At 44.2% G+C, this 22,103-nt stretch overlaps 1 protein-coding gene across 2 annotated transcripts; it reads right to left on the bottom strand.

Annotated features, from left to right (window-relative positions):
* Nucleotides 1-1,167: 1,167 nt before the first annotated feature.
* On the bottom strand, nucleotides 1,168-20,474 carry GGT5 (gamma-glutamyltransferase 5). Of its 2 annotated transcripts, none has more exons than XM_085238269.1 (14): nucleotides 20,346-20,474; nucleotides 20,164-20,228; nucleotides 19,436-19,731; nucleotides 11,195-11,325; nucleotides 9,690-9,776; nucleotides 8,783-8,972; nucleotides 8,066-8,223; nucleotides 7,486-7,635; nucleotides 6,860-6,993; nucleotides 5,898-6,100; nucleotides 5,482-5,573; nucleotides 4,717-4,826; nucleotides 3,590-3,697; nucleotides 1,168-3,357 (listed from the first exon to the last, which is right to left on the bottom strand). In XM_085238269.1, the coding sequence occupies exons 2-14, from the start codon at nucleotides 20,197-20,199 to the stop codon at nucleotides 3,211-3,213; spliced, it is 1,842 nt and encodes a 613-aa protein (XP_085094395.1). In that variant the 5' UTR covers nucleotides 20,200-20,228; nucleotides 20,346-20,474; the 3' UTR covers nucleotides 1,168-3,210. The 2 variants fall into 2 exon arrangements, with proteins under 2 accessions (XP_085094395.1, XP_085094396.1); XM_085238270.1 differs by having other exon boundaries at nucleotides 19,436-19,683.
* Nucleotides 20,475-22,103: the final 1,629 nt, after the last annotated feature.

The raw sequence follows: 22,103 nt of genomic DNA, 5'->3' as shown, positions 1-22,103 counted from the left end.
TTAATTGTAAACAGTGCAGTCATTGTGTTCCTGGAAGAAGGAGATTGGTGTGAGGCCAAACCTGTATGTTGTTGGGTTGTTTTCCTTTTGCAGAAAGGAAACTGTGACTTTGACTGTTCCACCTCTTGTAATGCCAGGATAGCTGTCCCTCAGTGCCAGGCTGCAGTTGAATTGTAGGAAGTTTGGATACAGGGCTGTGTGTGCTGCAGCATCAGCTGACACTTGTAGTGAATACTTGGCTCTTTGGACATAAAACAAACCGAGCTTTCTTGGCCAAGTGAGATCTGAGAAAGATAGAGGTTGCTTTGAAAGTAATGCTTCCTATTTGTTTTCATGGAAACTACAACAGATACGAAGAGCACAATAATGCTGTTTGTTAGAGCAAATTCTCATCTACAAAGCCATATTTTTCAACACAGTCACCACTATCAGCTGTATTTTTTCACCAGCAATGGACAAGAGCCTGCATGCTGTGTTCATCAACCTCTGTGCCAGTGGAGGTGATGCATTGACACAGTCACTGCAGTTAGTGTAGCATGTACTCAGAAATGGGGATGACTGGCTTCTGGGATATGACAATCATGCAAAACTCCTGCTGAACTGTTTCTAACAGTTTGGGGCATGTAAGTCATTCTTTCCTCCCCGAATTTGCTGTATCTGGTGAGGAAACTTCCCTATTTATAACCTGTATTACAAAATTTCCCTTCTGGAGAATTTAGTTTTTACCATGACTAATAACGCTTCTGTTTTAAATGATTATTATAAATGCATTTGAATTCTTTGCTCTGCAGAACCATTGGTTTGGGCTTTTTTTTTTTTTTTTTTTTGTATGTTTGCTTATCAGTATCACTACAAAGGGCTCATTTATAAAACTAAACATAAAACTAAAGGCTACTAAAATGTTTAAAAAAAAAAAAAAAACAAAACCTAAATCTACATCCTACACTTTTTTTAAAGCAGGCTGTAGACACTCACCTATGCTGTGGCATCCATCTGCATCTCACGTGGATGTAGCTGTACATAGGGCATGCACATCCCCCAGCTGCTTTGGTTCCACATTTCACTCCTCTTGCTGCATTGAGGCTCTGTAGCAGTAGGTGAATGTCAGTGAAAGTAAGGTGGTCAGTCCTCTCTCAAACAACTGCTTGTGCCTTAAGGTAGGGAAGCTTTTAAGGTTTAAAACACTTTATTAAAAATATAATTTAAAGACTTTGTTAGGAAACAGAGCAGCCTATGTACAGCAGTGCTTTAAAAGTCCATGTAACTTGACTAGTTATAAAAATAATGCTCTTCTGTTGGCATCAGCGTTGAATGGGGAGGGATGAACCTGGGAGACTCGGAGTTTCTGGAGCACTGAGGAGGCGGCAGGGTGAGAAGGAGATACAGATCTCAGCTTCACGAGATGTTTTGTTTGTCAGTGAGGGATCCAGGGCTGCCGCAGTGGGCGATCTGCATGCATTCTTTTCTGCCTTGCAAATGAAATCTCTGACAGGTTCTGAAATTGCTCAATTGGCTCAGTTTCAGTGTTAATAGTAAAGCAGTTAAATTGCAGCAAGTGCTGGTCAGAGGATAATATTCCCATGGCTTCGTTGTGAGACATAGCAGTGATGGTAGTATATTGCAAAGGTGATTTACCCTTTGGTACATCAGAAATGAAGGGAATTAGGAGAATCATTTGCTTTATGGATTGGTTTTTCTAGAGGTGAGACATGATGGGGCATGGCTTAATAGCAAAGCAAGGACTGCCTTTAGCCAGTGCCATTTTGGTTGCTTTTCTGTAAGCTCTAAGCAGTTGGTCAAGCTAGAAATAACTGCAGATCTTGCTAAAGCCAGGATCCAGAGTAGTCTGGCTACTCTGTCTGGATCTAGACAACATTACTTAGAAAATAATTAAAATTCATCTGAAGGCCAAGATTTCAACAAGTCAATGACTTACTGACAAAATTTGTTGTTAAGAATGTAGACTCATTACTCACCTCTCTCTGTTTACAACAGTGCAGGCAGATGGTCTGGTTTGAGTTTGCTTTAATTGTCTGTGCTCAAATAGTTGCTATGCTTTTTTGTTTGTGCAGTTGAAATACCAAGGGTTGCATGGGAGGTGAAGTTATGGGGGGGGTAAGGAGGGCTCTACTAGTGCCTACCTAGTTTAACTTCGCTGTCAGAAATACTCATACAATACTGTCTGCATCCATAGGAAAGTAACATTCACGAGCTTTCAGAAAACAGAAGTTGTTGGTTTTTTGAGAAGTGCATTGTGAGTTGTTTATACTTTTAACATTAGATTCCTTTGGCCATCCTAAGCAGGGCAAGGTTACAGGGTAATGGCAAAGGACCTCTTGTGTCCAGATAAATGGGTTCCGTTCTCTCCTCCAGAAGCTCCCAACTAGTCATGCAGTTTCATTCTTGTCGTCTTTAGGGAACATTTGAGACTATTTGTGATAAACAGAATTAGAGCATGTACTCAGGCTAAGAAAGAAAAGTGTTTTGCAACTGCATCAACACTTTTCAGCAGTCTTGGTGTTTGCCTGTCCGGAAGAAGCTCATGCCTACAAAATAAGTCTTCTAATTATACATCCTTTGCGTTTTGAAGAAAGTTATGACGTTTCAAAAGCGATGCGGTGTTTCTTCAACTGCTATCTTCTTCTGTCTTCCCAAACTACTTCTCTTCTGCAGGCAATGAGGAGGAAGAACAGGCATAGATGAGGACTCCTACTACAGGGAGATGTGTCATCAAGGAGCGAAGCAGCAACTTCACATTGCCCCATAGGAGGTTTAGACTTTAGGTGACCAGTAGGCAGAGTAGAATAAGCCTTCAGCTCGTGGTTTCCATTATGTCTTCAAAGTAGAGACCATGCTTGGCAGCAAACTAGTGCTATGGTGCACTGATTTCATCTGCCATTCTTTGGGAAAAGTAGGGCTCATCTGGATGGGAAAACCAAGAGATAGAACACCAAGTTTTGCTTTCTTCCCTTTCTAAACCCACCCTGGAAGCCCAAATGTAATTGTATACAGACATTTCCTATAGTTACTCAATTACTTCACATTGCTGAGCCCCAGTAATTAGAAGAAGCTTATCATGGCAACAGCCTGAAAGAAACCAATTCTGTTCTTAACCGAGGCTCTCCAGCAGCAGTGGAAGATGTATGATTCTGAATATAGTTATCTTCTGTGATTTGGACTAGTACAGAGATGTTGTGATGGCATTTCATGCTAATATCCAGCTGATTTCCCCAGCTTCCTTTTATCAGAGTAGGCAGAGATGCATTTTCCTTCCTTGGAAACTCCCTGCACAACATTCATTGTGAATTCAACTTTCTGTTCTTTGTGTCCTCTTTTCAGCAGGCTGTTTCGAACATCCTGCAGGAGGGAGAGCAGAAAAAAAATGGAGTGAATGGGGCAGAGACCTGAGGTCTTAGTATCGCCATATGTGGAAATGATGTATATGCAAGGTCAGGGCAAGAGAGCACGATTAAAGGAAGAAGGAGGTTAAGCTAGAAGCAAAATGCAGATTATTCAGCAGAGTTACAGAAGCAATCTCCTTCCCATCAAAAGGAGATGATGAAGGGAAGATCCAGCCAAGGCTGCTCACCTCACTGAAGTGTTTCTCAAACAGGATGACGTCTTTGTTGGTATGCATGATGGGAGATGAAATGGCACGTTCCAAGTCATAACCAAACCACAGCTTGTTTACAATGGCCTGCAATGAAACAAATTGCATGCTAACTGAAGATACTGAATAAGAACCTGAACCACATGTTGCCTTCAAATCCCTCCAATGGGATTGTGCAAAGCTGGACTGTAAGAAGTCACTCCAGCCTAAGCATCCTTTCAGGGTAACCAACAGGAGATGTCCAGGGCAAAAAAGGATGAGCGCGTAATGATAGTCCCCATAATGCTTCCCCTGTTAAAGAGATGCCCTTCAACTTAATAACAATAATGGATTCTGAATGCCTTTCTACTGATGGTTGTTCTTTCTATTTTCATATTCTATAGAAAAAGTCCTGTACAGAGAAGTTCTGCAGCAAAATTGTATGTTATGTTTGCAAGTTTTCTGAACCAGATAATCTTTTGTTCTATCTCTGGTATTGAATCCTTTCTTCACTTCTCCAAGTCACTAGCTTTTCAGATTTCTCATGTATCCTTCACCATCATCATCTCCATCCTGAAGAGTCCTAGCCTATTTTAATCACTACAGCCCTAAGGCTGTTTCATATCCCTTCCCCATAGTTGTGCTCCATTTAGATGCAGTGCAGTTCCACCACTATCCACTGGCACCTCACAAAAGCTGCTTTTCTAGATTGGTTGGGAGTATGTTATACTGTGTAATAACCATCTCAGATCTTTACTGGACATCACTAGTGAGCTACCCCTTGCTCTAACCTGCGACCTGCAGCTGTTAGAGACTTCTAAACTGAAAATAGAACAAAGCACCAAGGAGTCAAAACCCAAGAAGAACTGACTATGCTGGAAGTCTGAAAGGGCTGAAAGATCTGGTAACTGCTGTGGGTTCCCCTACCTCCCCCATTCCTGTTCCCTCCTGCTGGAATTACAGTTCAACAGAGAAAAGCTAATGGTAAGAAGGGGAGGATGGACTATTTGTAGCTGGCCCTCTTCACTACTGCCCACTTAACAGTACTAGCAGCAGCAAATGTTTCTTTTGTTTAGCTTTCAGCCTGATTGGTGCAAGGTGTTTCTGTGCAGTACCTCTTCACTCACCATAGCAGTAGCACTGATAATCCAGCCCCCACCAGCCCCTCCAATCACCAGCATGTCTCCTGACTTGGAGATGAGGATAGAAGGCACCATTGCTGAGGGAGGCCTCTCTCCTAGGGCAAAGGCAGAAAGTATTATACCTCCTATGTGGGCATTAGGACACACAGATTCATTTCTCTCAGCTGTTTATTCTTCATGGAGAACCACCATCAGTCCTCAAAAGGCCCAAGTTTTCCAGACATCTAGCTTGCTTGTGCTGAGACCTCACTTCACAAGAAACTGGCCCTTTACATTAGAGGCTAAACAGGAAGGACAGAGCACCATGCTCAAATAATCAAGACTTGCTGCAGGTCATTCAACCCAGATAAGGATCAGTTAGCTGCAATCCTGCCCTTGGAGTGCTGATGTCCTCTTTCTTGGCAAACCCAAGGCAGCTTGCATCAGGAACAGCTTATTTCACAAACCAGTGATAAGTGGTAGCTTTACTTCTTCTCTTCCCTACCCATTCATCATTAGCTTCTGCATTTTTTTCTTTAAATCCCTGATTTCCCAAGTCAGAAACCAAAACTTCTGTGTTTCCATGTAAGTGCCGATGTGAACAGACAATACAAGACTTTATCCTGTCTTAGTCTGAGATAAACTTGCTCTCATCTAGACTTTGAAAAGTAAAGATTGCCTACAGTTTGTAAATAGCCCCTGTCCATTTGTACATAGCCTGATTCTCCATCTTCTGGCCTTGTTGTCTATTTTGAGGTTGAGAATGCTTACCTGCATTAATACTTGTGGCTGCTGTGCAGAAATCAGCAAGTTCATTATTCAAAATGATCCCAGTCTGGTTGGAATAAACGAAGGAGCCAAACCTGCAGGGAGGAAGAAAGCATCCTTTAAGTAACCAGTGCTCTTCTACTGTGGATGACATTAGCTTAATGTGGCACCCTGCTGGGTTATCCCTTGCCTTCTGCCAACCTGCAGCCATTCCAACCAAGGTTTCCAAAAGATATTTGCTGTGCTGTGCCAGAGTCAGAAATAAGATCTCTGTAACAAGTGCACGGGGGAATCTGCTCAACCCACAGAACCTCAGCAGAGCTCCAGAAGTTGTTACATGTTTTTCTGTGGTGTTTCTTTGGGCTGATTCTCAAAGGCCTTTGCCTATGTTAGTGAAATACCAACCCCCTGGTACTCACGGATAGTTGATGGTGCTGGTGGCAGACACAGCACTGCCATCTGCAGCGAGCACAGAGATGTGGCTTGTGCCTCTACTTTCGTAGTTGTGGCTGTGGACGAACTTCCAAAAGCTATAATGGTCAGGTGGATGGTCACCACGGGCATCAATTTGGCTTCTGACACGCTCAGCAATCTTGTCAGATAGCATGATTGGCACAATTGCCTGTAATCACAGCAAGAGCCTATACCATCAACATGCTTTAGCAATAAAGCAGGGGGAATTAAGGAAAAAGAGGGGGACATTCAAAGTGTTGGCATTTGTCTTCCTGGGAATGGCTGAACACCTGCCTGCAGTAGGAAGTAGCAAATGCATTCCTTGTTTTGCTTTACCACGTAAACTGTCTCTACTTCAACTCACGAGTTCTTGTACTTTCATATTTCTGACTCTCCCCCATCGCACCTGGATTAGGGTGGCTGAGTGGTGCTGAGCTGGCTGCAAGGGTTAAAGCACAACACTTGGCCAGCTGATCAGTGTTTCTATTGAGTAGCAATTCCAAATAGTTTTTTTCCTTCTCTGGCTGCAAGGCTGAAGGGTGTCAGTGCATCACCTGGTGCTGTAGCATTGTGCTGGCAGGCAGGACAGCCAGGACAATAGGTAGCCTCCATGAGGGCTTAGCACATATGCTAGAATATGTCTGGGAGAATGCAGGTAAGGAAAGGGAAAGGGAAAAAAAAAAAAAAAAAAAAAAGAAGAAAGGGGAAAAAAAAAAAAGGGGAAAAAAAAAAAGGAAAGGGGAAAAAAAAAAAGGAAAGGGGAAAAAAAAAAAAGGAAAGGGGAAAAAAAAAAAAGGAAAGGGGAAAAAAAAAAAAAAGGAAAGGGAAAGCATATGGAATCCCTTGTTTCTCCTCTTTCTAGCAGTACGGAAGAAGCTGCCAGTGTTGCTGATGTCTGTCAATACTCCCGTGCACTACAGTAGCTTACCTTAACTTCAGAGAAAGTTGGGTCTTTCATCTCAGGTTTTAGCATATTGCCAAACTTCAAGGCCTCTGCAATAATATGGTAGGTTTCCCCCTTTTCCTTTGGTGTCGACAATGATGCCTCATGGAATTTATACTCTAAAGAGGAAGATGGATTCATTTGGTTAATGGACCCACTGGCCATCGATTTTTCTTGAAGAATTTTATAAAATGTTTAAAGGAGCCTCCTTTTCCCAATTCACTTAATAGAAGAGAATCACAGAATCACAAAGGTTGGAAAAGACCCCTAAGATCATCCAAGTCCAACCATCAGTCCCTCAACATCATGCCCGCTAAATCATTTCCCTCAGTGCCACTTCTGCACTTGGACATCTCCAGGGACAGCAACTCTACCAGTTCAGTGAGCGGCCTGTTCCAATACTGTGACCACTCTTTCAGAGAAAACATTTTCCTGATGCTAAAACACTGTAAGAATGAGCCAGTTCCTCATCCTGCTGCACAGCATAACCATAATGCTGCTTCAGAGCCCACACTGGCTCACCAAGACCCTTTCTGCCAATTCATTTTCTCATGCTCTAGATCAGTTCTCTTTGCAAACCTCTTGCAGCACACTTTCTCTTAGCAATTTACCTTCCAATATCTTGAGGATGAACAGTAGCACAGCACCTCCCAAGGGTGGAGGAGGAGAAAACACAGTGGTGTTTTTGTTCAGGGTAATGTTCAGAGCTGAGGATACTTCTGCTTTGTATGCCTTAAGGTCCTCCATTGAGATAACAGACCCTTCAACAGAAAACCAAAGAGACAGTTGTCATTAGCATGTTAACATACGCTTCTAACAGGTGCTATTGGCTGGACACATCAGAGCCTTTGAAGGTTTCTGAAGAGCCATTTCTGTACACTGAGTTTCTTCTACCTAGCACAACAGAGTCTTCTTGTGCCCTTATCTAACACAAAACTCTAGGACATTATAAAGCCCAAGGGAACTGAAAAGGCCAATAGATGAGTGTTATGGGCAAATACCAGAGTAGTGGTTGGCTCTCATCCCTGCTTTTGGGCCTAAGTTACAGGAATGGGGGAAAGATGTTCACCCTGTATCACCCCAAGAAATGAGTAAATGCCATATTCTGGCTATCCCCAGGTACCTCCTCATTGTCAGCCAGTTGCTGGGAAGAAGCCTGTCTGCTAGCATTAAAATCTAGCTGTTACCTACCAACTTTCCTAATGTCTTCCACCAGGGCCTTTCCTATCTGTCCCTCATAAAACGCTGTAGCTCCATTTTCGGCCAAAATTTTCAGCGTCTTCTGCAGAGCTGGCCACCTGAAGGTCTTTCCAGATGTCAAAAACTTCTGACCATCACAAATCAATGGGCTGTTAAAGAAGAACATCCATCAGATTACAGAATATGCTTATTCCATTCCCAGTGCCAGACCCCCTTTCCTACCTAGAGCAGATTTAGTTTCTGTATGTCATATACTTTCCAAGCCAGTGCTATATTGCAGTGTACATGGAGAAAAGTTCTCAGCCAACTGCTACCCACAACACCAGGCACATTTTCCCATAAACAGAGTTTCCTCTAATGCTTTGACTCCAGCTCAGACCAGTGTGGCTTCCCTAAATAAGTGCCTGCTGTAGGGCCCTGCTGTCAGGGGACAATTTCCACACAGACACAGGCAGGCTACATCCATCCAGCTCTCATGAGCAGATGTGCTTAGCAAAAAGTTTTGCTGTGCCAAGCCACTATGAACTTTAAAAAAAAAAAAAAGTTGCTGACAGTATAAAATTTCCAAAACAAACATTTCTGTTATTCTCTCTCCATAGCAAGCACTTACTGAGCAGCAGCTGCAGAAGCCTGTGCTATATGTTAGCAGAATGGTCTGAGCTGAGGGAGCAGTGTTCCTTGCACTTCAATTTAATTTGTGGGTCTTACCACAGGCTTCTTCCCACTTGGGAGAAGTTTTGGTGATTGATTATTTTGTCCATAACTGGGGAAACAACAAGTGGGTGTGAAAGGAGTTCGATGGTTGGTTCAAACAGGGATTTCCATGGCAAGCGGCCGTATCGCTTATGGGCTTCTTCATACCCACGAATTTCTCCTGGTACAGCAATCCACTGGGGACCTGGAGAGCAGAACTGCAGTGTTACACCTGGTAAATCACTGGCCTGTGGAGTACAACTCTCTGAAAGCACTCAAAGTATGGATTCATAGAGGCAGAACATGGTCCCTAAAGGCAGTTTTCACTGTTCAATTGTTTCTTCCAATACAGAATAGGAAGGGTAAAGGCAAAAGAACAAAAAGCAACGGGCACGTTGCAGCAAAGAAGACTGCAGCCAGACATCAGGGAAAACACATTCAAGCAGAGCATGGTCAAACTGAAAGTGGGGTCAAGTAAGGCTGTGAAACTCTCCATCCTCAGAGAAGATAAAAAATGTGACAGGATAAGGCCCTGAGCAGCCTGCTCTAGTTCTGACATTACCCTTCTTTAAGCAGGAGTTGGAGCAGAAGCCTCCAACCAGAATCATTTGTGATTCCTTTCCAGCTGTTCTTCCAAGGGCAAGAAAATCTCCTCCAGGAACAAGGACACTTCCCAAAACAGAATGTGCGAGGGAAGGAGAATGCATACAGCAAGAAACACGGAAGGATCCAAGATGTGCTGCTAAAGTAAGAGTGCCTGCTACCAATTGCTAAGAGCAAATGGACATGGAGTGACTGTAAGTGGTAGTGAGGTGACAAAGAGATAGCTAAGCAGGTCTGAAGCTCAGCAATTTAGACAAAGAGCAAGGTCCCCAGTTCCTCCATCCTTACTTCTGTGCACTACACACTCTGAGTTCCTTACCGATGGGTAAACGAGCACAGCCAGACAACAGATTGCTAGGAATGCCTTGGGGAGCTGTTTCACGGGCATTGATCACCTCGACTGTTCCTAGAAAAGAGAAGGAGAGAATGCATTACAGTCTCTTCCAAAAGGCAAGTGAATATCACACAGCAAGTCAGCTCAGCAGACTGACCAGTGCCTGCCTAGAGACAATAATGGTGCAAGGAACAAGGCCAGCATATCTGGGATATGCTGCTTCACATCTGATGCAGCTTCCTGCATTTCCTCTGCAGGTGGGAAGTGTCAGAGACAAAACTTGAGTCTCATGCTACTTGATAGGTAGTTTTCCAAGTGATGTCAAGGCGAGGTCATGTTTGTGTCATGTCTGCAACACCTATGTGTCAAGAAACTTGAAAAGAAAAAAGGATCAGTCACACACTTGTATTTCAGGTGTAGCCTAATTATTTCTCCTCTTTATCTGCCTTCTATCTGTCTTTTTTCCACTGCAGGCCAGAGAGCTGTCTGTGCTGCAGGAGACCAAGGTGCTACTGTACCACAAATGAGAGCCATGCATGGCCACCTGGGGCTCTGCACAGCAAGATAATTTGGGTAGCAGAAGGGTTATTGGGAAAGTGGCTCTGCCAAAAGAGGGAAAAAATATAGGTGCTTTGCCAAATTATGCTATTGCTTAAGAAACAACTGAGAATTTCCAGACTTGCAACTCTATGATACTACTTGGAATGGTTTTTAAAACTCTGATATTGTTATTTTGTCTGACAGCATCTATAAACTCTGGGGGGTTTTGGTAGCCAAGGCAGTTTAAAAAGCATTAAAACATAAAAGCAGGAACACAATAGTGCAAGAGATTGAACCGAGCAGAGAAGTACTTCCCAGCAGGCTCTGAAAATTGCTGGATTCAGATTTCTGAACAGAAGATGCATCTTCTGGAGCAGGAGATTTCAGCACCACTCTGGGGAGTCTGATGCCCTCCCTCCCCGCCAGTGATAGCGTGAGATGCTCCCCATGGCAGCAGGTTCTGCTTGAGCTGCTGCTGCAGGACAAACCCGTTAAGTCTTACCCCAAAGGCTCCACCAAACCAGTGACAGCCCTGGGCTGCTACCCTCATTGCCAGCACATACACCTCGTTCCACTCCCAGCTGCTGCCATGGCAGTGCTCCCTCCAAGTGGCAACTCGGACAGGACTACTCAAATCTTGCTGTACCAGTCAGATATCTGACTTTGAAATATGATTTGGGATCACTTTATAGGCCAAGGAAAGGTGCAGTCAGTTCATTTTACACTCAAAGCTCCTTCCCTACCACCACACGTTCAGTCTGCAATCAACTGAACTCTTCAGCCCTGCTCTGCACTCTGAAAGCTTTCAGGACAGCTCCTGTAATTAATACTTTGGATTAAGAGCAAAAGGTATATTTTGTGTGTTTTTGTATACAGCCTTTATATAAAAGAAATTATTCTGAGAGAACATGAAAGAATTTGACTGTGAAGAGTGCAGGGCTGGCCCATACCTGTGCTTGCATTATAGATTGTAAATACGACTCCACCACCGAGGCCTGAACTCTGAGGGTTCATCACTGATGTGCAGATCAAACCAGCGATGGCAGCATCCACAGCTGAGCCTCCTCTTTTCAGGATGTCCCTGGAGTGAAAAGGGAAGAAAAAAGAGACAATGTTAAAATCCAGGGATGATGGAATGGAGGAGTCCCATGAAAAATCACAGAATCACTGAGGTTGGACAAGACCTTTAAGGTCTTCTAGTCCAGCCATCCACCTACCACCAATACTGCCCTCCAAACTATGTTCTTTAGTACCACTTCTACGTTGTTCCTGGAAGTGTTCAAAGTGACTCAAAAACCTCCACATGCAGCCCATTCCAGTGTCTGATCGCTATTTTCAAGAAGATTTTCCTAATATCCAACCTGAATCTCTCCTGGCACAATTTGAGGCAATTCCCTCTCATCCTGTCTGTTATTCAGGAGGAGAGACTGACCTTCCCCCCACCTTGCTACAACGTCCTTTCAGGGAATTGTAAAGGGCTATAAGATCTACCCTGAGCAGTGCTGGTCTTCCCCTAGGAAAGGGGTCATGAGGCAAAGGGAACTGCAGCTGCTCACAAATGCTCTTGACAAAAAAGGATGGAAAGGAGCTGCCAGAAACGCAGGAGGATGCTCACTGCAGAGAGGAGAACATCTACATGCTGGGAACCAAACAAATGATTCCTGACTTCCCACCTGCCATTCCCACTAAAAGGCATCTGCTAGTCAACAGGCCAGAGATATGGAAGCAGAAATAATGGGTCCACATGAAGCAAACTCCTGAGACTCACTGTCTCAATTAGCACAAAATTCAAACCTTACTTCGCTCTTTATGCAACGTGCCTTCCTGGGCTTCTGTAACATAAAAATACCCCCACCATTCTCAAATAAAGAAAAAAAAAATGCAAGGAAAAAAGCTCACGTCAAACAAGTAGAATAAAAATAAATAAACCACCACAAAGTGATTGTTTCTACCAACGTACAGCCATACCGAAAATCACAAGGGCATTAAGGCAGACTCGTGCTGTTGCTAGAAGAAAATTTCTGCTGAAGAATAACAAACCATCCTTCAAGCACAGCCATAACAAAATCTCCTTTCAGTGGAAATGTGATGCTGGTGAAGAGGGATTTCCCCATGCAGCCTGCCAGTGGCCAGCCCTGCTTTTTGCTAAGGTTTCCGAGTGCTCAGCTTGGGGTATTGCTTGGAAAAGGCAAAGTCAGAATGCTAAGTGGAAGAACAGTTCATCGACTGGAGTGTAACTGCTCCCAGAGGCTGTTGCAGGAACACAGAGAGGGACTGCTGTTTATTTTACATCCATTGTTGTTGTTGGGACCTGCTGAGGCTGAGAACAGGATGCTACCCACAGATCCACTGATAGAGGCTTTTCTTTGTTTAAGTGACCTTGGACCAGCTGCCTGCAAGGAAATGGTATGTGGACAACTGGGGAGTAATGAAACCACAGGGAACCACGGGGCTTTCTGTTTGCAGCCCTGCACAGCTTTCAGCTTTCTAGTAGCAAGCTGCTCCCTGAATGCTGCCCTGAACTGGGTGACTGAGGCTCAGTGTTATGCCTGCAGAAGACCTGGAAGCATATTAGAAAGCTGGAAAGGGGTGGAGAGAAGGACCACAGCAGTGACCTCTGAGCCCGTGTACAAAGCCTTGTGCCAGGGAGAAAAAAAGTCCTGAGATAAACTTAAGTGAAAAACAACTTCAAATGTAATGCAGCACAATCAGGTGTTAGAGAGGAAAATCAGACACATAGCTGTCGTTTTCCCAAAGCCTGAGAAGCATTCATAGCTATGAAGTGGTGGCACTCCTACACTGTCTGTCACCCAGAAGCCTTCCTGCCACTCCTCTCTGTCTCCAGAAAAGCTTGAGCTTGGAGAAGCCCTCCCTGGTGAGGATCCCCATCCGTTCTGTGTCATAGCTAGCTGCCTGTTACAAAAGGTGAGCAGTTCCTCCTCCAAAAGGTGAGGACAGTAAACATATCTGTTTAATGTGTGTACACCTACGTAGCCTGTTTTTAGCTTCCGGATGGTGCTAAGATCATTTGGTGTTGCCAAATACTTGTTTGTGTGTGAAAACACCCTCTACCTGCTGCTAATGCACTGCCATATGTACAAGGCACACAAACCTGAGGGTCTCTAAACAAGAGTTTATGCACGATCCCACTCTCCAACACTCCTAATTAAAACCAGACAGAATAATACAAGTTAGGACTTTGGCTCCCACTAAGATCAGGGAGGAGAAAAGAGGTCTGAGCAGGAAAGGTGCATCTGTCAGGGTAACAGGACCTCTCCCGGGAGCTGAGAGCTGGGCTGTGACACAAAATCCCAATCAAGATCAAGGAACCAGTGGGAGGAGGACGTTCGTCAGCAAAGAAGACTCAGTAGCACTGCCCCAGGCAAATGAAGTGCTTGTTTATGAGCTCTTGTTACCTGACAGTTTTCAGATGGATCACACCCAAGACGCTGGCTTTGTGAGTGCCTCAAGAAGACAGGAAAGCCAGAGATAATCTCAATTGTTCTTGTGCCTTGTGCAGCAGAGCCCTAATTCCTGGCTGTGACTTCTTGGTGTTACCATAATACACAGCAAAAATAACAGCAGCAGACAACACAAATTTCGCAGAAAAGCTAAGCATGTTTTGCTTTGTCCTTGGTCACTACCCATCATTAAAATCACTCTGCAATATAAACAAGACAACAGGAGAAAGAGAAGATTTCCAGGTGTTCCAAAAGTGCTCTACATTCCTCTCTACTGTGTGGCAACTGTTTGTCACTGTCACCTCTGGCAGCAAATACCACATGTAAAGATATGCACTCAAACTTATTTCTTGTTCAAGGGAAGGGGGGCTTTCCAGCCACCTGCCTTCCAGTGAGCCACCACAGAATGGACAGTAAAGCTTCCCACCCACCTCCACAGTGTGCAACATCTGAGAACACGTCAGATAGGACGGGTTACATGATGCTGAGTATGGTCCTTTACCATTGTTTCTTTGGGAGCAGAGCTGAGATTTCTCCCCCAGATGAGGCATAACATTGGTTCTTCAGAGCATAGCAGGAAGCACATCCAGCCCCAGATCTCAAACATACATACCTTGGGGGGCTCACCAACTACACTGATGTTGTGTCCAGGCTCTGGGGAGGTGTATATCCCTGACATCCCAGCGCTCCTGAGTCCCAAGACATGGGACAGAGAAGGAAAAAGAAGCCTTAGAGTCTGGCTTTGAACTCAAGCTCAGAAGTCATGGATCCCAGCAAGGGTAAAACCAAATCCTGGTCTCGGTTACTAATGATTTCTTAGGAGCTGCTTTCCCCTTTTACCTCTGACGCCTGATATGTGTCTCTATGATTAGAGCAGGGTCCAAGGCCCACAGGCACACTCTGCTATCTGCAGACTGGCCCCCCGGTCTCGACAGCTTCCCACTCTCCCTCCAACCAATCTGAAAGACAAGGAAAAACATTCTCTGATCCTTTTCTTGGCACATCATGCTGAGCTCCCCACACCTGACTTGCCTGCATTCAGCCAGAGCTCTGCCACTTCCCTGGGGAATTCAGGGCCATTACTCCTTTCTTGACCAGCCAGACTGAAGGAGCATTCCCTGTTTTATTAGTTTGCCTTCCTTTATTTGGATCACTTGCTACAAATAATTATAATGCAAAATAGTGGAGAAAAACGTAACCCTACAAGCAAAACAGTCTGGTACCTTACCAGGTTCCTCTGGAGACAACTTAGCACTACAGCTGGCAAGATTTGATAACAATATCCTTCCTGCCACTTAGTTTCAGATTTAGGGCTCTGTCATTAACAGCATATCCTTAAAGTCAGGAGCAGAAATAGCATTTCCTTGCAGAAGAGGACATAACAATCAGGTCTTGTTCCAGCAGCAGTGAAAAAGTGCTTCACCCACCCAGGAAGGGTGAATAATGGCACTTCTTCACAGTCTCCTTACAGTCAAGTTGAGCAGCACTCGACTGAAGTCTGCAGTTCTGCTCTGAACTAGGAGGAGCTGATGCCATTTTAAACACACTTGAAATGCTAGGTTTTTGTTTTTGTTTTTTCCTCTTTAAGACCACCTATTACATAGGAGCTGCCTGACTAAGATTGATGAGGAGCAAAAGCAACATCTGTTTCTGTTAAAAAAAAAAGTTACTAATTTTAAAACTACTGAAATACAAGATGGGAAGGCAAATCCTTTGGGATATAAAGATTTTTCAGAAATGCTGCTGGGTCATCACTGAAGAGGATTTTCACAGCAGATCCTTTGCTTAGAACAGCTTCCCAGGAAACAAAAGTTTTTTTTGCTATTCAATTCTCACCCTCCCAGTGTCTTGTCCTCAGGGGGGTCTTTGTTCCAGAGGAAGGCAGTTCCCAGGGTTTATACTGCGCTGCACTGGGGATGTGAGATCTGAGGAGGCTGCAGGGCCAGGTCAGCTCAGCTCACCTCTCTGCAGCAAAACTCACTGCTGAGAATGAGCCCTTCTCCTAAATTCCTCCCTGGCTTCGTGCTGGCTCTTGTGTCTATCATTTGGGAAACACAGAGGTGAGGAGCAGTGGCTAGCAGAGTTCAAACAGCACACAGGAAGGGCATATGATACTTTTTGCTCTGTTGATGGAAAAATCCTCCTCCACTGCCAGGAGGGAACAAGAGGTTCAGAGCTGGAGGTGAACGCTGGGTTGGGTACTGTATGCTGCCAGGCAATCAGCTCCTGTCTTCTCATGGATTCCTGACATGAAGACAAATTAACTGAGGTGGACTTCAGTACCACATCCACGTCCTAAAACCTGCTCCGTCTTCTCTTTTAGCCTCCCATCCCTCCTCACTAAGTTCTAGGTTTTGCCAGAGTAGGGCCCCTGACTGCGCTTGAGAGGACAGACACTCAGTTGCTCAATATTTACTTTTAGTCCCCAGTTCCTAGCAGTAAAACCATCTGCAGCAAGAGAGTCAACCTCATTCAGCACTGCAAATCAGGCACCAATAGCTAAGAGCCAGTCTAGCACAGGACCTGCCAACAAGGATGATGATGCTGGAGGCTTGCCGAGGTTGCTGGCTTTCTGGAGGGAGCCAAAGAGTTGCATTAAAATTTCAGACAATTCAACCTCACACAACCCTAGAGTATACAAATACTATCTCCAGAGATGGGAAACTGAAGCCTGAAGATAACAGCTCAGCACAAGTTAAGAAAAAGCAGCAAATGGGAGTTATGGCTCTGTTCCCTCCTCTCTCCATTTTGTAATAAAGAATTAGAGCTATGTGGTTCCCTTGCTGAGCTTTTCTTCACAGCTGAGCAGTGATGGAATTCAGAAATACAGGCATCTTGAGATGTTTTCCCAAGCTCACCATCCCACTTATTAAAAGACACTCTTGCACTTAGCACAAGAGGTTTGGTTCAGTTGCTCTCATTAAGTTCATTTTAAAGCTCTGTTAGGGAAGCACAAAGATTCTGCTTCATCAGCCACTTAAACCATCATGTAACACCTCAGAAATTTCATTACTGCTAATGAAACTCACTGCACATGGGACAGCAATATGGTTTGGGTTGTTAGTTTTCTGTTTTGTAAAGGAAATAAGACTTTTGATTAAAGAATGAAGTTCATAAAGAGGTTAAAGATTAGGTGCTGCCCTTAACTTCAAACATTTCAGGCACTGAGCCCACTCTGCACTTGGAGGTTCTCTGAGCATCCCTCACATGGGCTTCTGGGAGCCCAGGGGGATTTGCAGGATAAAAAAAAAAAAAAGATGGCTGGGGGCCAGCCCAGAGCCCCAGCAAACAGAGGGACTGCAGAGTCATTGGGGAGAGCAGGGACAAAGTGGCACTATTGAGTCTCCCCGTGCACTCTGGGGACTGCTTGCCATTACTCCATTCTCACCAGGCAGGTAGGTTCAATCACAACACGTTGTTTTCATTTGATTATATAACTTCGCCATGAAGCCTAATTAGTTTGTTTTTCCCATGGTGCTGTGGAGATTACTCTTTACATATGTTTCCACTAAAAGCATCAGCAAGAATGCATTTGAGGAAAGTTGCTTTGCTTATTTTACTTATTTTTAAATTCCTCTAGAAAATTTTAAGTGCGTATATCTAAAGCCAGAGGGGGTCTGTCTTCAGTTCTGACAACGCATTTCAATTTAGCAAAGCTGTTTGCCTTGAGGGAGAAAATTGTAAACTTTATAATTTTTATTTTATATACATCTCTGTAGTGTGTGTGTGTGTGTGTGTGTGTGTGTGTGTGTGTGTGTGTGTGAAGAATGCATTATCCATCTTTGGTAGATTAATTCTCTACTGATTTTTTGGCAGTGACAGTAGAACTTAGCCTGTTCCATCTCTGAGCTGCAGGGGCCAAGCACAATTCCCCCCAAAAGTCTGTTTGTCACAGCTTTGGGTGTCAGAAAACAATAAAGAAATTACTGTTTTGGCGCTCGGTGCTCCCCAGACACAGCTAGCAAGTGGAGAGGCCAGCAACGTCCTGCCTCAAACATAGAGATGTGGGTGAGGAGTGAGGTGACCAAGCTGCAAAGACAGGCTCGGGGCAGAAGAAAACCTGTAGGGTTGAAGAGTCTGTGAGCAGGGGGTAATGGATTGGGTACAGCATTTGGTAGGATGAGAAGAGCAGCAGTAGTGACTGTACAGGCTCTAACAGTAGCGCAGGGAAATGGGGAAGTGTGAACAAGCAGACATGATAGCAAAGGGCCCAGCAGGGACTCAGGAACTGCAGTACAAATCCCAGCCCTTGCGCCAGTGGGAATATCATTGCTCATTACACCTTTCTAATTCCTCAACTCTTTTCATCAGCCCAGTCCCAAAGAGACAGCATAAACATCTGCAAATGTTTGTATAATTGCAGAAAAAGAGTGAAGACCTACATACACTACCTACTTTAAAAAACAAACAAACAAAAAAAAAAAAATCCCAAATTGATCGTTTCCTTTCACTTCCTTCCTCCTACATCTCATGACTTTAGGAGTTAATTATTTCTGAACAGAAGAAGTCAACAGCATTGTTGTAATCTCAAAACCATTCAATTAACTGGCTGGGCACAGTATGGAAAGGCACTAGGGCTGTGCACAGAAATGTACTTGGCTTTGCTGAAGCTGAAGTTAGGTGGCAAATGAAGTGGAAGCTCACAAGTGGCAACAGCAGGACCTAATGACTAAGACTGCTCAGATAGAAATTGGATTTCATGGCTACTGCTGATCTCATCCTGGGTTAAGCAAGAAGCCTAACCTGGTGCCCAGCATAAAAAAATCTCACTTCTTCACATGCACACAGCCACAGTGCACCTTCACCAGTTACTCACAAGTGCTATGTCAGTTTGTCACTGCACAAGCCACAGCAAGAAGTGTGGTGCAGTGACACCAACACCTGCCTCACTCCTCCAGTCACAGGGTAGAGCACACAGCTTCAGCATTCACACGTACTGCATGTAGCTTGTAAAGGTTTAAGTTCCATCCTTCCACTTTCGTGCATGCAAAGGCTTAAGAACTGAAGTAATAGCAACAGTAAAAGTTAAGAGTTAAAATACATAAGAAATAAGTTGTTGTGCAAACTAAAGTCATACGACCAGAGCAGCTTGAGGATTTTCTTTACGCCTGCATCTTTCCCTCCAAGCAACGTAAGCATGCCTTCTATACTTACACCAACTTGGTTGAATTTCAATTATATCTACGCTTTACTTTCCAATGCGTTGTGCCTTTCCTGATAGCAGATATGCCTGCTGCAGGCTTTGGTCCAGAAATGCACTCCCTAAAGGCTGGGCTGTCCATCCCTCCTTATCCCATCCACCTGCTTGCCTTCATAACCTCTGCTGAAGCCTGGCTGCAGCTCCCTGCTAGCTCCTCTCCCTCCTTTCATGAGAAATTCCTAAGCCACTTATCCAACAGACTTACCACCATGAAGCAAGCAGTTGATTTCTTTTTTCCACTGTTAAAAATAACATTACGTTCACATTCTATAAATATTTGCACCTTCCCATAGGCCATTCATGTGATATTAGGTAATTAAGATAAGCATCAGAGGAAGATCCCCTTCAATTTTCTGAGCTGCTCTGCTGCCAACAACGAGCACCCAAGGAGCAGCACCTCTCCTCAGCCCAAGGAGCAGGGATGAGGCAGAAACCCAGCTCGCTCCCAGTCACTGCACGTACCTGTCCACCAACCCAAGCCCAGGACACACACAGCACAAACTGACAAACCAAGAGGTCCGTGCACATACCGGCTGATGTTAGAGCAGATCTCGGTGTCAGCAGCCACAGCACCATGCAGGTACTGCTGAGGACCACACTTGGGTTGAGTCAGGGTGACCAGGAGCACAACCACGGCCGCCAGCACCCCGAGGGTCAGCAGCACCAGGCAGCAGATCCTTCCTGTCGTCATGTCTACTCCTGCACGGCCAGAGGTGCCTGGGAAGCTCTCAGTCCTCCTGCGAAGGCGTCTGCTTTGCTGCGGGGGAAGTGGAGGATCCTGCAGTGATGGGAGGAAGGGAGGTCTCACTGAACTGGGTTCTGCCTCCTGTGATCGACAATTACATTTTTTCAGATGAAAAGCTGAGACAAAGGTAACGTTGCACTTTCTCTTCTCTGCTCTCTAATGTGTGACACAACTTTCACTTTCTTTTATAAACTAATTTTCTGGCAAATCCTCCTTATACCCCCCTTTTTTTTTTTTTTTTTTAAAAGTCTCTGATGAAAACATTTAACGCATTCATTGCTGGAGCACTTCAAAGTGAAATCCCAACACTGGTTTTTGGTTTCAAGCGCTTTCCCTGTCCTTCCATTCTCACCACACACAGCAAACTGCAAAGCAAAGACAGCCCACGTGTTGAATCACTGGGAAAATCACAGCACTGATCCTGCATTACACACAGGATACTTTCCAGAAGGCTACTCAAAGAAGTAAAAGCTAATCACTAAAGAAATACAAAGCTGGAACTTTTATACTTACCTTATAGTTTACTCCACCTTTCTTAATGGCTTGCATTAAATCTTGCCACTGCCCCCACCGTACATCTGTAAAAGCATAACAAATAAATAAATGTAATAAAACAGCACGTTTCTGCAGCTCTACACAACTTAAGAGTTAAAAGCTCTGGGGGTCCAGCTTGGATCACTCAGCAATCACAGCACCTGGGAAGCAAAGGGCTCTTGAATAACACAGAGCAGATTCCCAGCACAGCACTGATTAGCAGCACAGCTGGCCCCAGTTAGCTCTATTAGAGCTCTTGGTCACACAGTTCCTCTCACACTTAAAAAGTTAAAGATGAGGCTTTATATCTGCTGCCTTTAATCAAAGTTATTATCTGTGATCATTTCTTATTCTGCGTATCATACCTCAATAAATAGATTTGATAGTTGTTTTTGTAGTTGTATCTTCCCATAAGGTCATGTGGTGGAAGTGAGAATACGCCAAGAGAAATATATAGCATCGTCCAAGATAAACTATGGCCCCTGGGGAATCATTTCTTGATCTCCATACCTCCATCTGACTTAGTTATGCCAGGTATATCTGCCAAGCCTCCCCAGCTCTAATGTGACTCTGCATTTCACCCCGTTGCAAAACATCCCTGATCTCATCAGATTTCTCAATCTCTGTGTGACTTTCATATTCATTTCTTTCTTTCCACGTTATTCCATAACACCTAAAGAATCAGTTACAGTGGGTTTAGGGAAAATCATTTCCTGTAAATAACTGGAAATCCTGGCCACCGAGAGACTCGAGTGGATTTTGCCCATTTGCTTTCATCAAATGCCATGGAGAATTTAACTGCAATCTCCAGATTTCTTTGAAATTTGCTTTTCAACTCAGCAGGTCAAACACCTGTAAATATACAATAACTGTTGTGCTGCCAATGAGGAGTCCTGGCAAGAAAGAGAGCAGAGAGCATTAACCCCCAGACCACTTCTGGACATGCCAAGATGTGGTTGGGATCCCTTGCAACAGATAATTCCCATAGGCAAACCCTTCACAGACACAGGAATGAAGGCTGAGCCACCTTCCCTGTCTTGGTGCAGACTTTACAGTCTTGTTGGCACAGTTCTCAGCTTTGAGATACTACACTGCAAATCTGCACTGGCTATATCTAAATTATACTGTTACATATACATATTCTAGTATTCGCTTAATTAGAACTACAATTATTAACATAAGTTATTAACTAATAAATAGGAACAGAATCTTTATGTTGTTCTTTATGCTGTTTGGGGTCCCATTACATCTTTTTCCAACTCTTCAACTGAGACTGAGCTTGAAAATTGTTTAACACCTGAAGTACAGGCATAACTAAGATTATCACAAACACCCCAGTCACCTTATAGATAGTAATAAATCATTGAGGGGGACAGAACCTCACGTTTTAAAGGCACAGCATCACTACAGAGCAGAGGAGTTGGGAAGACGTTCCCTTGCAGGCAGCTTACTGCAAATCAAGGAGCCACTCTCTGAGAGCACTGGGATCAGTTTGCTGAAGCGGATCCATGGCAGTACAGGGCCAGCATCACGAAAACAAGGTTTACTGCCTTGTCTGCAGCCAAAGGGTAGGTTTGTGGCATGTTTTCTCCATGCCTCTTTTTCTTGAGCACAGTTTCCCATTGGTTGATGGAAGGACAGGAACATCACTGGACAGAAAGCCAGACATTTCTGCTCAGCAGAGAAAAGCTATTACACCGACCCTCAATTTATCACTCTTGTTTCATCTCTGACAAAAATAAACTAAAAGAACTCTAAGCACACAACACTCCAAGTGTTCTCATGCTGGTGTCCTGACCATCCTTCTTTGCCTTTTGTCTTTGCGCTTTTCAAATTACATTGCAACATACTCCAGTTTGACCGCAGAGCAGCGTCTGCAGTCACTGCGATCTTACCGTAACAAATCAGAAGTGCACTTT

Source organism: Meleagris gallopavo, chromosome 17 (genome assembly GCF_905368555.1).
Source record: "Meleagris gallopavo chromosome 17, MGAL_WU_HG_1.1, whole genome shotgun sequence".
Lineage (NCBI taxonomy): Eukaryota > Metazoa > Chordata > Aves > Galliformes > Phasianidae > Meleagris > Meleagris gallopavo.
The sequence above is the reverse complement of the archived record's forward strand: the minus strand, read 5'-3'. Positions and strand labels throughout refer to the sequence as shown.